This window comes from Hakea prostrata, chromosome 2 (genome assembly GCF_041222555.1).
Source record: "Hakea prostrata isolate BN-2017 chromosome 2, UWA_Hpros_2, whole genome shotgun sequence".
Taxonomy (NCBI): Eukaryota; Viridiplantae; Streptophyta; class Magnoliopsida; order Proteales; family Proteaceae; genus Hakea; species Hakea prostrata.
This window is the reverse complement of record NC_142601.1, coordinates 50,891,286-50,905,474: the sequence shown is the minus strand read 5'-3', so window position 1 is coordinate 50,905,474 and position 14,189 is coordinate 50,891,286. Positions and strand designations below refer to the sequence as shown.

At 40.3% G+C, this 14,189-nt stretch overlaps 2 protein-coding genes across 2 annotated transcripts in view; one reads left to right on the top strand and one right to left on the bottom strand.

The window, feature by feature from the left end:
* PEX5 (peroxin 5) overlaps nt 1-3,509 on the top strand; it is a 48,393-nt gene extending 44,884 nt beyond the window's left edge. The window contains exons 14-15 of the mRNA XM_089144949.1: nt 2,654-2,748; nt 2,845-3,509. Coding sequence (XP_089001075.1) covers nt 2,654-2,748; nt 2,845-2,923 — 174 coding nt within the window. The 3' untranslated portion in view covers nt 2,924-3,509. The remainder of the gene's footprint in view (nt 1-2,653; nt 2,749-2,844) is intronic.
* Nucleotides 3,510-8,670: 5,161 nt separating this feature from the next.
* LAS (GRAS family transcription factor) lies at nt 8,671-11,305 on the bottom strand. The gene has a single exon (XM_089142989.1). It carries the CDS (start codon nt 10,769-10,771, stop codon nt 9,215-9,217), a length of 1,557 nt encoding a protein of 518 aa, XP_088999115.1. The 5' UTR covers nt 10,772-11,305; the 3' UTR covers nt 8,671-9,214.
* Nucleotides 11,306-14,189: the final 2,884 nt, after the last annotated feature.

Genomic DNA, 14,189 nt, shown 5'->3' with positions numbered 1-14,189 from the left:
AGTACGACCTCCTCCACAAGAAGTGGGTGGGCGTCCGTGAAGTTTCCAGCATGTTTTGCAAGTTCGACATTCAAGCCCACAGTAATCACACTGGCGGGAACATAGGAAGAGCCAACAGAGTTAGATCCATGATTCTGAGAGACGAGAGGATATGCCATGGGAAGAATCTCAAAAAGCAGCAGCCAAAGCTGACCTTTCTATTGCAATAGTTGAACCATGGCATTCTTTCGGCATTCTGTAGTATGAACCATAGTATATGCCTGTTCTAGAGAAGGGAAAGGCTCACAGGGAAGAACTTGGGCATGAATTTGATCATACTCCACATTTAGACCCGGTAGAAAGTTATAAACATCTCCATTATCTTTCCACTTCTGATAGGCTGCAATATCCGTTGCACAAGGAGTAAATTTCTCCTAAAAATCTAATGTCTAATGTTGCCTGCTTAGGGTTCTGTGATATTGACAGCGGGTAAGGTCCTGTTGTGGTTGATGGATTTTTCTCCTAATCTCAAAGCATTGGGCATCTTTACCAGCCTTAGAGTATGTATCATTGGCGAATTTCTAAACAATAGCAGCATCTACCGGTAGATAGCCCTCAGCAGTAGTCGGTTAATAAAGCCAAGCATAAAACCGATATTCATTGATTTCCCACTTGTCTTGATCAGGACCACAAGTTATATGCTTAATTGTTGTACCATGAATATGACGAATAAGACCACAAGCACCCATCGCAAGAGCAACAGATCAGACCATCTCAAATAATTTCTCCCCTTAAGTTTAACAGAGTTCATTTAGAAAGAGGAAAAATCATGCTCCCAAATAACTGGAGCCTCCTCCATAGTGGACAAACTTGTAGAAGTGGTGGTAGTAAATTGGGTAGACATATTGCTGATTCAATAAAATAGAGAGTCAAACAAATCAAAGATCTTTCACTTAGAAGGAATCACACCTTCAATCGAGTATAAAGTATCCTTGCTGGGAGAGAAGTGCTCACCACCAAGGGAACAAGGGAAAAGAGGGGAGGCACAGACCTAGGAAGGACAAAATGAGGCGAAAGGTAGAGAGGGGTTTAGAGGGTCGTGACAGGTTGGGCAGAGGGATCAGAGCCCCTTGAGGGTGTCGCTAGGGTAGGGAGATGCTTCTAGGTGCCTCACGACAGGATGGCAGAGGTTGCAGAGGGTGACAGAGGCGCCTGATGGAGTTTAGCGGTGGTATGTGGTATGTGGTGGTTGGCGGTGGTTGATGGTGATGTTCCTAGGGTTCTTTTCTGAAAGACGTTTTTTCCTTCAGAAATTTCTTAGATACATGGGACATTAAATGCCAAAAACTTCAGCATGTTGAATGGTCTGAGAACTTCTAACCTATGTCAAGGTGACACACTGAGTCTTTATTTTTAATAATAAGAGAATACGAAAAGAAGAGAAATTCCTGATGTGGGACTATTACATAAGAATCCTAGAGACAATTCTATGCTTTACTTGGAATCACAACATTCTCCATCTGAATATTCCATCCTTAAGGCTTCGTTATTATTGGCGGCCTACATCAATCCCCTTCTCCTATCACATCTTTTTCCTGAAATTTCTTGAATTTTCGAAGGTGTATAGACAGCTAAAATTCAATGTCAAATCTCTGCCAATCTGATTGTTAGATCTATCCCACACTTTAGGTCCATCATTCCTGCAACCCTAGCAAGCCTAGATCCTAGTTTGACCTCATTCTAACCATCCAGTTTCAAGACCTAGATATATTCTTGAATTTTCCGTACTCCCTAAAACCCCCGAAACAAGAACTCATATCTTTCTATTTAGCCATCCAAACCTGGGGGATCATATCTTTGTATTATTACCTACATTTCCTCCTAGTTTTGCCCCATTGCATAACTTTTCATCCCATATCACAAGAACCTACCGTGTCTCACCATTCTAAATCTCTCCAAAGCTAACACCCTACATTCTTGAGACCACTCATCCCAATTACCCTAACGGGGGAATTCAATATCTAACAGTCCAAACTGAATCAGGGGATCTATTCAGAAACCAGCCATACACCATGCACTAAATCAAGATTTGGCCCTAGAAACTAGTTGAGCCTTTAGAGGTTTTGGAAGAATAAGCCCTATTCCTGTAAGGCTGCATCATTAGATTCCCTACACAAGTTTAGATTGTTGTACGCTATGGATTCTCCCTAGACTAGCAAGCTTGCCCCATGGACCTTGGTGGTTGGCTGTAATAGAATGCGCCCTCATTTTGTTCGTGGGTGAAAGATTTCTGCGTCTATTGTGTAGATTCATCATGATCTTGTACCCATCTGTGTTGGATTGATATGTGATGTCTAGGATACTGGAACCAGTTAAAGATGAGGATAATGTACATTTTGTTTATGGGAATATATATTTTACTTAGCTTTCATAAGATCTTCCAATATTATTAAGCTTTTCTTTCTCATATTTTTCATCCATTCTCAAAAGTTGGTTTAAATGGTTTTCTGTAAATTGACACATGTCCATTTGATATCCTATGCTACATGCTTGATTTTTCTTCCAACATGGAGGACATTCCCCATTAGATTTTCAAAAGAATCTTCTCTCCCTTAACATTTGATTACTTCATCCCTGTGCAATTTGATTTCTGATGCAGTTGGGTATTTTACAGGGCCTGTATGCGGAGTCTATTAGATACTATGTGCGTGCACTAGCTATGAATCCCAAGGCTGACAATGCATGGCAATATTTGAGGATTTCGCTGAGGTATACATAGCTGAAACTGACTTTTTATCGTTAGCAAATGTGGATGAAAAATCAAGATCATGGTTTATTTATTATTCATTTCGTCTTTTGCTGCAGCTGTGCTTCTCGAGATGACATGCTGGAAGCTTGTGACTCCAGGAATCTTGATGCTCTTCAGAAAGAGTTTCCCCTATAACATGTCTTGTTTCTTTTTGGAGGGAGCATCTGATGGAGCTTGGCATTGAGATAAGGTTTCAGGTTCAGGTTCAGATTCAGGGGGCCCTGTTTGGTGATTGATATTCATCAGGATATATGTAAATTCAGACATGGTTCTTTTTTTCTTTTTTAAATCTGGGTTGGGGCAAAAATCATATCTCTTGAACTTCAGCTCTATTTTTCCCCAGTGTTGAATTCAAGTTGATAACTAGGGTGGTAGTAGATGTCGGTGGGAAGGTGTTGATATATTAGAGGAGGAACTTGAAATGAAAATCAAGAAAGAGGTAGTGGATGTTTTGGTGGTGGGGGGAAGGGAAGGAAGACGGTTGAAGCTAAGTATGATAGAAATCCTTTGGATATTGTAAATGGTCAAAATAAAGTAATACAAGCGTGATCTGTTTACTGTCGGTAACCATTCAATTTCAGGAAAGAGTAAAATTAATAATTTTTTCTTTTACTGTTGCGTGCTAATCTTACTAATTTATCTCAAATATCTTGCGAGACGTGATCATCATAGAAGACTCGTGCAGATGCCAGCAGTCAAAACAATTGGACAGAAAGAGGATCAAATAGGTTGGGTGATTGATGAGTGTAATATTGAACCTTTAAGATTAATCATCCAAAACCACTGTTCATGGCAAAACCTTCCTTTTTTTTTTGTCTTTTCTTGGGGCATCGAGGCTTGCAGCTGCGATTCCTTAATATTTGTAGTAAAGAATCAGGAACTCAATTAAATCCAAGATGAATGGTTCCAAAAGGGTTGGAGGAGTTAGAACACAGGTTTAGGGTTGGTCTACCAATTGAGACAACCGTCTATGCCAACTGGGCTATACCATTTATAAGGTTGATGTTCGGATGTAATTTGTCTCTTATAAGTCGAGCATTTTGTGCTTAGGGTATCAAGTGGTTCTGCACAGTTGGTCCCCTTGCCTAGTCTAGTCTCTTGATGGGATGCTTTTTACGGAATCATGAGTTTCTTTCCTTGTTTGCCATTGCGAGCAAAAAGGAAGGCATGGAAGGAAGGTAAAATTGATTGCCCAGAGAAGAGGAAAAAGCAAACTTGTGTACAAAAACCCATACCATATTTGACTAAGGAGTGAGGTTTCCTGCTTGAGAGTGTTAGCACTTAAGCAGGCCGTGGTGAAGATGATGAAGAAGAAGAAGATGCTTTGCTTTGCTTTGCCACTGGCATCTTCACCTCGATAGATGTGATGTAGAAAATTCCCCTATTAAAGTCGTGCCATCCAAAAACCCAGCGTTGGGGGGAAACAGGGAAGGAAAATATTCTATCCAGACTCATGAGAAGCAGCAATTGGTTTGATTTGAGCGTTCCCATAGAGAGCATGTAGGCTTCATTACTTGAGCTTTCGGTGTGTGTGTGAGTGTTTGTGTTTTGCCCGTGCGTGACTGCGCGTGTCTTGTATCGATTACCGAAGGAGACGGGCTCCCGGGCTTCAAGGGCTTTTGTTGGGGCCTCAGGGAGTATGCTGGTGGGCGGGTCGGAACGTATCATGGCATCTCTTAGCCACCCACCATGACACTATGACACTATGACTCTATGAGAGAGACAGAGAGAGAGAGAGAGACTTTCTCCTAATGTAAAGACTTTAGGGGTGTGTTTGGGTGTAGCCGGAAACAGCCAATCTTCGTGCTATTAGTCAACAGTTCCATGGGAAGGGAATTGATTGATTTTAGTTGCTGTTCACTCCTAGAGAGAGAGAGAGAGAGAGAGAGAGAGAGAGAGAGAGAGCGAGAGAGAGGGTTATCTGGGTTATCTTATCTGTGTGAAACCGTGCAGGTGACGTTACCAAACAAACACAAACAATGATAATACAAGTGGGAGAAAGAACGGAGACAGCAATCAATCCTGTGTCACGTCTTTACTAGTCCCACTAATGTATGCACTTGATGGCTAGGATTGCTGTACTCATATTCTCCCCCTCTCTCTCTCTCTACACTTGCTACACATACGTGTTTAATACAGTTGTTCACTCCGGTTTTACAAGTAGAAGTCATTTTCTGATGAGAGAGAGAGAGAGAGAGAAGAATCCAATCAAGGTTATAAGTCTTATCGTCCAAGTGATTAGATCGAAAGTGTCAGTTCATAAGCAAGTCACCTTATTACTAATACAAGATGAAGAGACACAGTGAAAAGGCTTCTAACTGGTATTTAATTAGTGATTTATATATTGATCCAAGCAATAAAAGATTAAGAGTACTGCCCTACATCAAGTCATCAAACCTAATGATGATGCATAGGAACACTTGGAGCGATCCATAGGATGACCAGTGACAAAAGATTATACATAAGATGCGAGGTCAAAGCATGATGATGATATCCTTTCATTGTCTGTAACAACAAATTTCATAAGTAATTTTTTTTTTCATCTGAGGTTCATCTGGCTAGCTTGTGCTAGCCACAATTACATCTTTTGGGTAGTTTTTTATATTAATGAGGGGTTAGTTTACAATACATAGAGGAGGAACATCTAAAGAAAAGAAGTGCTGCTCTGAAAATACTGCTTGGAAAGCCAAGTGATCAGCCACATTGTTGGCTTCTCTTAAGACATAGACAATTTTTTAACTGATCAAAGAGACGAATATCCTGTATTTAAGTCCTTATCTTCCATGGAGGAATTTTTTCTAAATGAATGATATCTGAATTTTCTCCTTCAATAATAATCTTTGAAAGATATAAGTGTCTTGCCCATAAAAGAGCCCTCTAGCCAAAACCTCTCCTGTCACAGAGTTAACTTCTCCATTGCCTTCAAAGAAAAAAAACCATCTTGCCTTGTTGATTTCTACCAACTCCCCAGGCACCTGCCTGGAGGTTGTGATTCACTTCCATAGAAGAGCCATCAACATTAATCTTAATCCAAGAATCATGTGGGGTTCCCACTTAATTTGAGCTGATCGATCCTTAATTGGGGGAATTGTTTTCATCAAATCTGAGTTATGATTATGATAATCTGCTGAATTCTGAGAGGCATAATAAGCAAGTTGATGTAGGCTTAAAACTATACCTCCATGAGCTTGTTCATTATAGTTTTTCCAGATCACCCAAATCGCATTCGACAAAACTCCGAATATAGTGGAGAAGTTATTAAAATCTAATTATGCTTCCAAACACACTTCCAAGAATTTATACATCTATGATTATACACTGTTTAGCATTAAAAAAATACGGATGAGCCATTTACCACAAAATGTTGGCGAAAGAGTAATGAATTTCCTTGCATTTTACACTAGCCATATACCACTCAACAGGAATGATGTGAGTATTTTTTTGAAAGGTGGATATATGGTAATCTTCTTGATGTAAAGCTCATCATACTCCACTTTTCTAACAAAATTCTGTTTAAAATTAACGTAAGTTCGAAAAATAAAATGTGACTTTCACATAAGAATTAAGTGTTTGTATGTATCAGTACCCTCGATGTCAAGATAACATTTAGGGTCTGTTTGGTTACATGAATTCAGAGATTTGAAATCTCTAAATTCACAAATGGGAGATTTATACCCGTTTGGTTGTGAATCCCTAGATTCATGAAATCTAGGTATTCACCTTTTTACATTAAAAACATGAATCTGTAGATTTATGGGTATGAGGTCACCCCTACTATAAAAGTGCTAAACATTTGAACCATAACTCTATAAATATTTTTTCATGATGAATCTACAGATTTCATTCCAAAGATTCAGGCTAACGTACCAAACAATTAATTTTATGAACCATAACTCCATAAATTTGAAATCTATAGATTTAAAATCTCTAGATTTTTGAAAACTCCAGACTCAAATAACCAAACAGCCCTTAGGAAATGAAGATATATAATCTCCTATATTTCGGCAGCGAGGTCTCATGTATTCCATATTATGTATAAGACGAGACTTATTCTATTCAGTTGAGATTGTGAGCATCCAATGGAACCCTAAACAACTACGTTTGGACTTCTTTCAAGAGTAACATTAAGTATTTTAGGAAGATTAACAATCATTCCTATCCTATGGTTTGACAACCTAAATTTACAAATTTTAAACTTGCAAATATTTAGAAAATCCACCAGTGTGGTTTATATGATGGATGGTAGGTTCTAGTGTAGAATGAACTAAACTGTGGTAGTAATCAAATTGCATGCCCTAACTTCAGTGTCTTAGTTTTTTGGTGGAGTTGGTCAGACTTGTACTTAATTTGATTAGCTAATGAAATTTACTATTTCAAGAAACAAATAGTAATTAATTACCTATCCAACAATAAATACTTAACATTTTTTATTAGATTTAAGATATATTTATACCAGGTTAAGCACTCAAGCTTCCTTTGATATATCTTCCTCTTGGCTCCTTTTAGTAGTAACCCAGGAATTAATAGAGAATTCCGAAGAGGCAGATAAGGAGTTGGGTTCCCAATTCCTAGAAATATGTAAAGATGGGATTTTTATTTAATGAAGGCAAGTAACCAACCTCTGTTGTTGTTTCCAATCCTTTCAAAAGTTGAAAGGCATCATGAATTCTCTGTATTGTTTAAAGCACTAGAACTATTATTAGGAGCTACACTTGTGCTTCTAAAGAAGAACATTTTCGATTGATGATAATGATTTCAAATGCAACAATTACCTAATCCATTATTCAACCTGTGCTTTTGACCTACAATATGTAACTTCAAGCTATAATAGATGTCAGAGAGGCCTGATCTTGCTTCAACTATCCTTTTATCACTTTTTTTTTTTTTTTGGGTATTCGAAATCCTTTTATCATATTTGCTTATGATAGGTAAAAGTAGCACTTCATCATTGCAAGCTTTCAACAAGTTGAGACTTGAGAGAGAAAGAGAGCCCATTGGTGCAGAAGAAACAATGGGAGATCCTCGTGCAGTAAAGCATTTCAACCAGGAAACATTTCTACAGTAGATGAGACGGGGTTTATTTGAAAATTTTCATGGTTTTGTTGAGGAGACAAAGGGCATAATTTAAGGCACTAAAGAATACTGTGTCAACGACAGCAATAGTTATATACGGACATTTGGTTCAGAAAACAAGAACCCTCTTGCTTCTCTTCTTGGAAGCACACATGAGGAGACACTGTTTTGTTTTTTTGTTTTTTTTTTTTTTTTTTAATGGCTTTTCCTGCAAATGAGTGCCCCTCTTGCATGGGCACCCAGCTACTTATCAAGCAAACCCTTAAGGATTGCTATGCAAGTTTACGACAAAGAGAAAAGAAGTAACAAGGAAAGCAAGAGAGGAACAGAAACAAGTAAATGAGTGAATCTTCCATTAGCGTAAGTATCAAACAAAATAATGAGGAACACTACTAAAGAAGGATCTGTACTGCTGCTAATTATAACTGGGTTATAGAGAACTTATTTGCACCTTATTTTGTACTAATTAAGATAATTTTTTGAGCTTTAATGGGAGATGACGAAGCAATAAAATTAATAAATCTTAAAGAAGGAATCTTACTTAAGATAATCCGTAATTAGGCAAATAACAAAGTGCATGCCAACAAATAAGAGTATATATGATCAAATTTAAATGTGAAAGATTGACAAATAGTGATCCCAGCCACTAACTAGATACCTAATAATCAATAATTTCAACTTGCTCATTCCATGAACGACTGTCCTCAAGGTCCTAGTTATCTACAGTGTATAAGAAAACAAAGAAAGGTGGAAAAAGGAGGAGGAATAGGGGAACCCTACACCAGACTAAACTAGATGGGTAGCTAGGGATTGAGTAGAGGTAGCAGGTTTTGTTATCATCGTCATCATCATTTGTAGCAGTAAGAGGAGGTGGGAGGAGAAACAAAAATTATTCATGGCAAGGGAAGGGAGGAAGGTGAATGAGGTAGTGAGGTGAAATTAATTGGCCAGTTTAGTGCGGGGAGGGGGGGAGATGGGAATGAAGAATTAATGGCTGCAACAGCTAAAAGTTCAGCATGACCAAACGTACATGGGACGCCATGCATGCATGTATGTCTAGGGTTTAGGGTTTGAGGAACAACTAGAGCAACAACTAGAGCAGCGATGAATATGATGATGGGATTTGTTTTAGGGTTAATTTGCAGTATGAACATAGTGACCAGTTACTACTACTGTACTTCAGGGATGATGCATGGCTGCTGCTGCTGCTGCTATTGATCTCGAAGTCAACTGATCTATGAAGGAAACAGGAAGAAATTCTTGAAATTGAGGGAAAGAAACAAAAGAGGTTACTTTTTTCTAAAGTGGTTTTAGGGTTTCCCCTCACCTCTGTATTTTTCGACTTTCCTTATTTTAGTGCCAAGAAGAGACAGAGAAGAGTCGTTGATGTTGCCAACCCAAGAAGAAAGAGTCATTCAGAATGTGAAGCTGATACCCTTCAGAGGGATAATGAAGTCGAAGGAGAAGCTTGGCCTGCGACAAGGCGAAAGGGCTCAAGGGTAAGTTGGAGAAGCCCGAGCTCGTCAATAACTCCACCCACATCTCGAACCTCTGGTGGCGGTGCCTCCTTTGGTCTCCCTCCGCTGCCACCACATCCAATATTTCCCTTCCGAACCATACCTGCTCCACTGTAAGCCTCTCGCGGCTATTTGGTGGTAACGTCGCTTCCAGAGATTCGAAAATGGCAGTGTAATGGTCCAGAGCCTGCACGAACCTCGGCAAGAAAAAGGGTTGATTATGGCTGGCTTCTCTTTCTGCAACGGTGACAACCCTAGGGTTCATGGCTCTGATTGCTCGCAGGATAAGGCGTGCGGCATCGCTATCATCGTCTCTGAGGAGCCTGTTTAAGAAATGCACGCAATTGACAGCTAGGGCTTCGTTGGGCATGAGCGGCACGGCAGAGGGGAGGTGGGCAGCCATGGCAGCAACCCAAGATGGAGAGTACGAGGAGAAGGAGGAGGAGGAGGTGGTGGGACCCTCGATTAGTAGTGGTCGGAAATGGAATCTCAGGCCCAGCGAATGTGCAAATTTCTGAAGACGGTCGCCGGTTCTTCTGAGGGTGTTCAAGTCCTGACCTGTACCAGTGATTCGGATCATGGGCATGGGCACCACGGGGATGGGATCCGATGATGGCTCTTCTGAATCTTCCTCCATCTGTATCGAAGTAGAAGAGAAGGAACGGCGGTGACGCTCGGCGATTGCCTGCATTAATGGAGGCCATTGAAGTCCTTGCATGGTGTCAAAATCTAAGATGTGGATGCATTCCTCGCCTTCTGTAGCTTCTAGGATTGCCTGATTAGCAGTTAAATGACTGAACCTTACGAACGGAGTGATTTGATTCAGGTAGAGATAAGCCGATTCAACCGCTTCCCTGTCCAAATCCAATTCCACCATATCCAAGTCATGAGCAACACCAGAACCGCCTCCGGCCCAAAAACCACCACTCATTTGGCGGTGGAGCTGAGGGATTGGTGTGGCGGTGGTCGGAATAATGTCGGTTGTGGCAGCGGTGGGGACCGAAATAATGGAGGCCGCAGTGGTGGTGGTGGTGGTGGTTGTGGTTGTGGTAGAGGCGGTTCTTGACAACATCAACAAATTCCAGCCCGAGTGATGGCCGCGTTGACGATTCACTCGGATGGAGAGGGCCCTTGAGAACTGATTCACCAATCTCTCGGTGGAATCTCCATAAGGCGAAACGTTGGAAGAGATGATGGAGATGAGACGTTGAGCACCAGTCCAGTCAGATTGAGACACAAGCTCGGCGCACCGAATCAACAATTGCCGTGTGTTGTGGATCGCCGGCGCAGAGGGTAAGTTGGTGCGTGATCCTAAAGGAATCTGATTAGGGTAGTTGGGATCACTTGGATCCTCTTCTTCTTCATCATGGGACGTAGCCATTGAACTTAGCATCGATCTCACTCACTACGGTTCTCCACTGTTGCTCTTGCTCTTGCTCTTGCTCTTATATTGTTGTTGTTGTTCTTGGTAGTCGAAGCAGCAGCACCAGCACCAGCAGCAGAGTGGTAGAGGTGGGAGAGATATGAGTTCCTGGTGGTGGCACCAGCACCAGCAGCAGAGTGGTAGAGGTGGGAGAGATATGAGTTCCTGGTGGTGGAGTATGAAATATGAATAGAAAGTAAGTATGGGGATGACAGTACTGCTTTGGGTTGAGAAACCCAAGAGAGACTGAGAGACAGAGAAAGAGAGAGAAAGAGATTAGTTTGTTGCACTGGAAAACGGAAGAGATCTCTGCACTTAAACATGAGGTGGAGAGAATGGGAAATTTGCATTTCTTTGCTTTAATAGAACATCTGAGAATGCAGTTTCTTTGACAGGATACCATCTGCAAAAGACAGTCAAGGAATGATAGCAGTACTGCTAATGCTAATACTCCTGATTATTAGGGATAAGTGCTTCCTTATTATTATGTTTAAAAGCAGATACCCTTTATAATCTCTCTCTCTCTTTCTCCCTTTCTCTCTCTCTTTTTGTTGATGGTTGCAGAGATCTAATAGGGTGCTAGGAGAAGAAAGATCCTGATTTAATTTCGATCGAGGAGAATGAATTGAAGAATAAACAATTACCCATATTTTATTCTTCTTTCTTTATATATATATATATTTGGTTCATTTAGAATTAGCCATTAACAAGAAGATCTAAGAGCTTAATCAGAGAAACTCAGAACTCACCGACCCACCTATTGGCCTGCCAGTTCTATGTACGTGTGTACGTAGGTACGTGCGTGCGTGTGTCTCAAACTCTCAGTGTCGCAAGTGTGTCGCAGTGCGTATGAGTCTGTGTTTTGAAGAATCCGACAATTTTTTTAAAAAACATAAAAAATAAAAGAAAATGTTCAGTCACACACTACCTAATAATTTTCCTTTCTTTTCGTTTCATTAATTGTTGTAATTTTCCATTAACAGATTCTAAAACTACAAAACTTGGAAAGATCCGATTCTCTCTGCTGATCGAGTTCTTTTATACTGTAAAGAAGAGAGAAAATTAATAGCAATAATAATGTAAAGAAACCGTTTGTCTTTGTCATATCCTCCTTATAAAGGTTCCAGAGAGCAAGTAGAGTAGACAGAACGGCATGCAGAGAGAGAGAGAGAGAGAGAGAAAGTAAGAGGTGAATGAGTGGGCTCATGGAGTGATGGATGGATTGTGTTGGGGAGTTTTTCTTTCCGACCCTACAGACCACATTCTTTCTTACTCAACAAAGCAACTCAATGCACAGAGCCTACTCACACGCAAAGCCATAAATGTTGAATAGAGACTACACAGCTCAACCTTCCCCCTTCCTTCCTTCCCTCTTCCCCGCCGAGTATCACAAACAGTACCCAACCACCCACCCCCATCACTCTTTTGTCCCTTTCTGGGTTCTTTCATCGATTAGGGTCTCTAAGGATATCCTCCAGAGAGACCTTTCTCTCTTGTTGTCAGTACAAAAACAAGCAACCCTTGCCTTCCTTTCTCTCTCTCTCTCTCTCTCTCTTTCTCTCTGGACCTGAAGAGATTCCAGACCATTTGATTATAATACTTTCTATTCCTTACGTGCATGTGTAAGTGGAGTGTGGGGGTAGAGGTTTTGGGGATAGTTTTAATTTTCTCAGTACTATAACATACATGCGGCCATGCCAGCAGCCAGCCAGCATGACCAGCACCAGCAGCCATGAGGTCCACACAATAACCCAGATCATGACCTTCTCTCCTCTCGTTCCTTCACATCAACACAAAAACAAAAGAACAAAAGTAAGTTATAGGGAAGAGAAGCATCTTAGTACAAAGCATTAACAAACAAGTTCATGGAATATTTCGGGCCCAGATGTGGAAATCAGGAGTAGTTCAATCAGAATTTACACATTCATGATCATTAATGCCCTCCTTGCATAAGAGAAGGGCTGTGAAAGTGGAGGGGAGAAGAATTGAAGAACATTAATAAAAGGGAAGAAACCCTAAACGTAGTGAAATCTGGAAATCCTGTTTACAACCTTCCCTTTTGAAGTAGTGTTACTTTTAGCTTTTATTCTTTAGCTTTATAAATAAATGTATAAGATCTACATGCATCTGGGTCAGTAAGTAAAAAGAAGATGGGTGGGAGAAACAATGTTAGTACGTAGCGTGTGGAAATCAAAAACCTCTCCCGTAAACTGCAAAGGAATCTCCTCTTCTCTCTCTTTTTCTGTAGAGTATCAGGGAAAGGGAAGAGTGAAAAAAAACTGAAGCACAAAACCAAAAGAAAACGGGGAAGAAGAAAAAGGAAAAAGCTGTTCTTCTTTGCTTATTTTACATGTCCCAATTAAAAGCCATGATTTGACATGCTCAAAAGTCTACCCCTTTTGTGAAGAATCTTCTGCCATTTTGTTTGAAGTTAATCTTCCCGAATCCCAAACCTCTCTCCTGTCCAACACCAAGCACTTACTCACCCCACCCCACGCACGCACATCATCCTCTTTGCTGCTTCTCCCAACTCTGCAAGGAAAAGGGAAGGGAAGAGGTTGTATATTTAATACAAGACCCTTGCAGGAAGAGAAGAGGAGAGAAAGGGATCATTTGGTGCAGAGATTTGGTACTAGATTGAGTGGAATTCAAGGTTGTAAAAGGCAAACCACTGCAGGTTCAGAGGCCAATACTTGATAAAGATCCAAATTAAAACCCACTAGTTTAGTATACATTTAAAGATAGGTCTGGAAGCTAAAAGTGTGATTAGTTTAGTTAAATCTTAAATTGTTAGTTTAGTTATTGTTAGAAGAGGAAAGTGGATTGTAGCATTGCCCATCATGCCAGACATAGAGGGCCTTCCATGCTATAATATACTGAAGAGCACTATAGACCAGGAATCACTATATATATAACACTAATTAAGGTAAGAAATTATTTGTCAATACAGCCCCTAGCTAAAGTGGAAGAGTCTTAAGCTAAGGGTGTCAATTCGGTACGGTACCAAACCATACAATACCGATGTATACCGTACGGTATGAAAACTATATTTTTTTAAAATGGTACAATATTTTCAATATAAAATCGGTACAAAAAAGGGCACGGTGCAGTATACAATACGATATAATGTCGGTATGAAAAAAATCATTCTTCTAATCTTCTAATTTGTAATGTTGCCACAAGAAGCTAAAATGTTGACTATTTTAAAAGTACAGTGCGGGCTGACTCTGGTAGTTGGTAAGGCGCCTCTGAAGGTCAAGTTAGATTCCAGAACAATGCCTTCCCAAAGTGGGGCTTTTAGTTACCCGAGTGGAAGAGCTTAATGAGTAGAGTGGGAAGAAATGAACATTATCATTTAATGTAGTAGTTGAAGGCATTTATAGTAGAA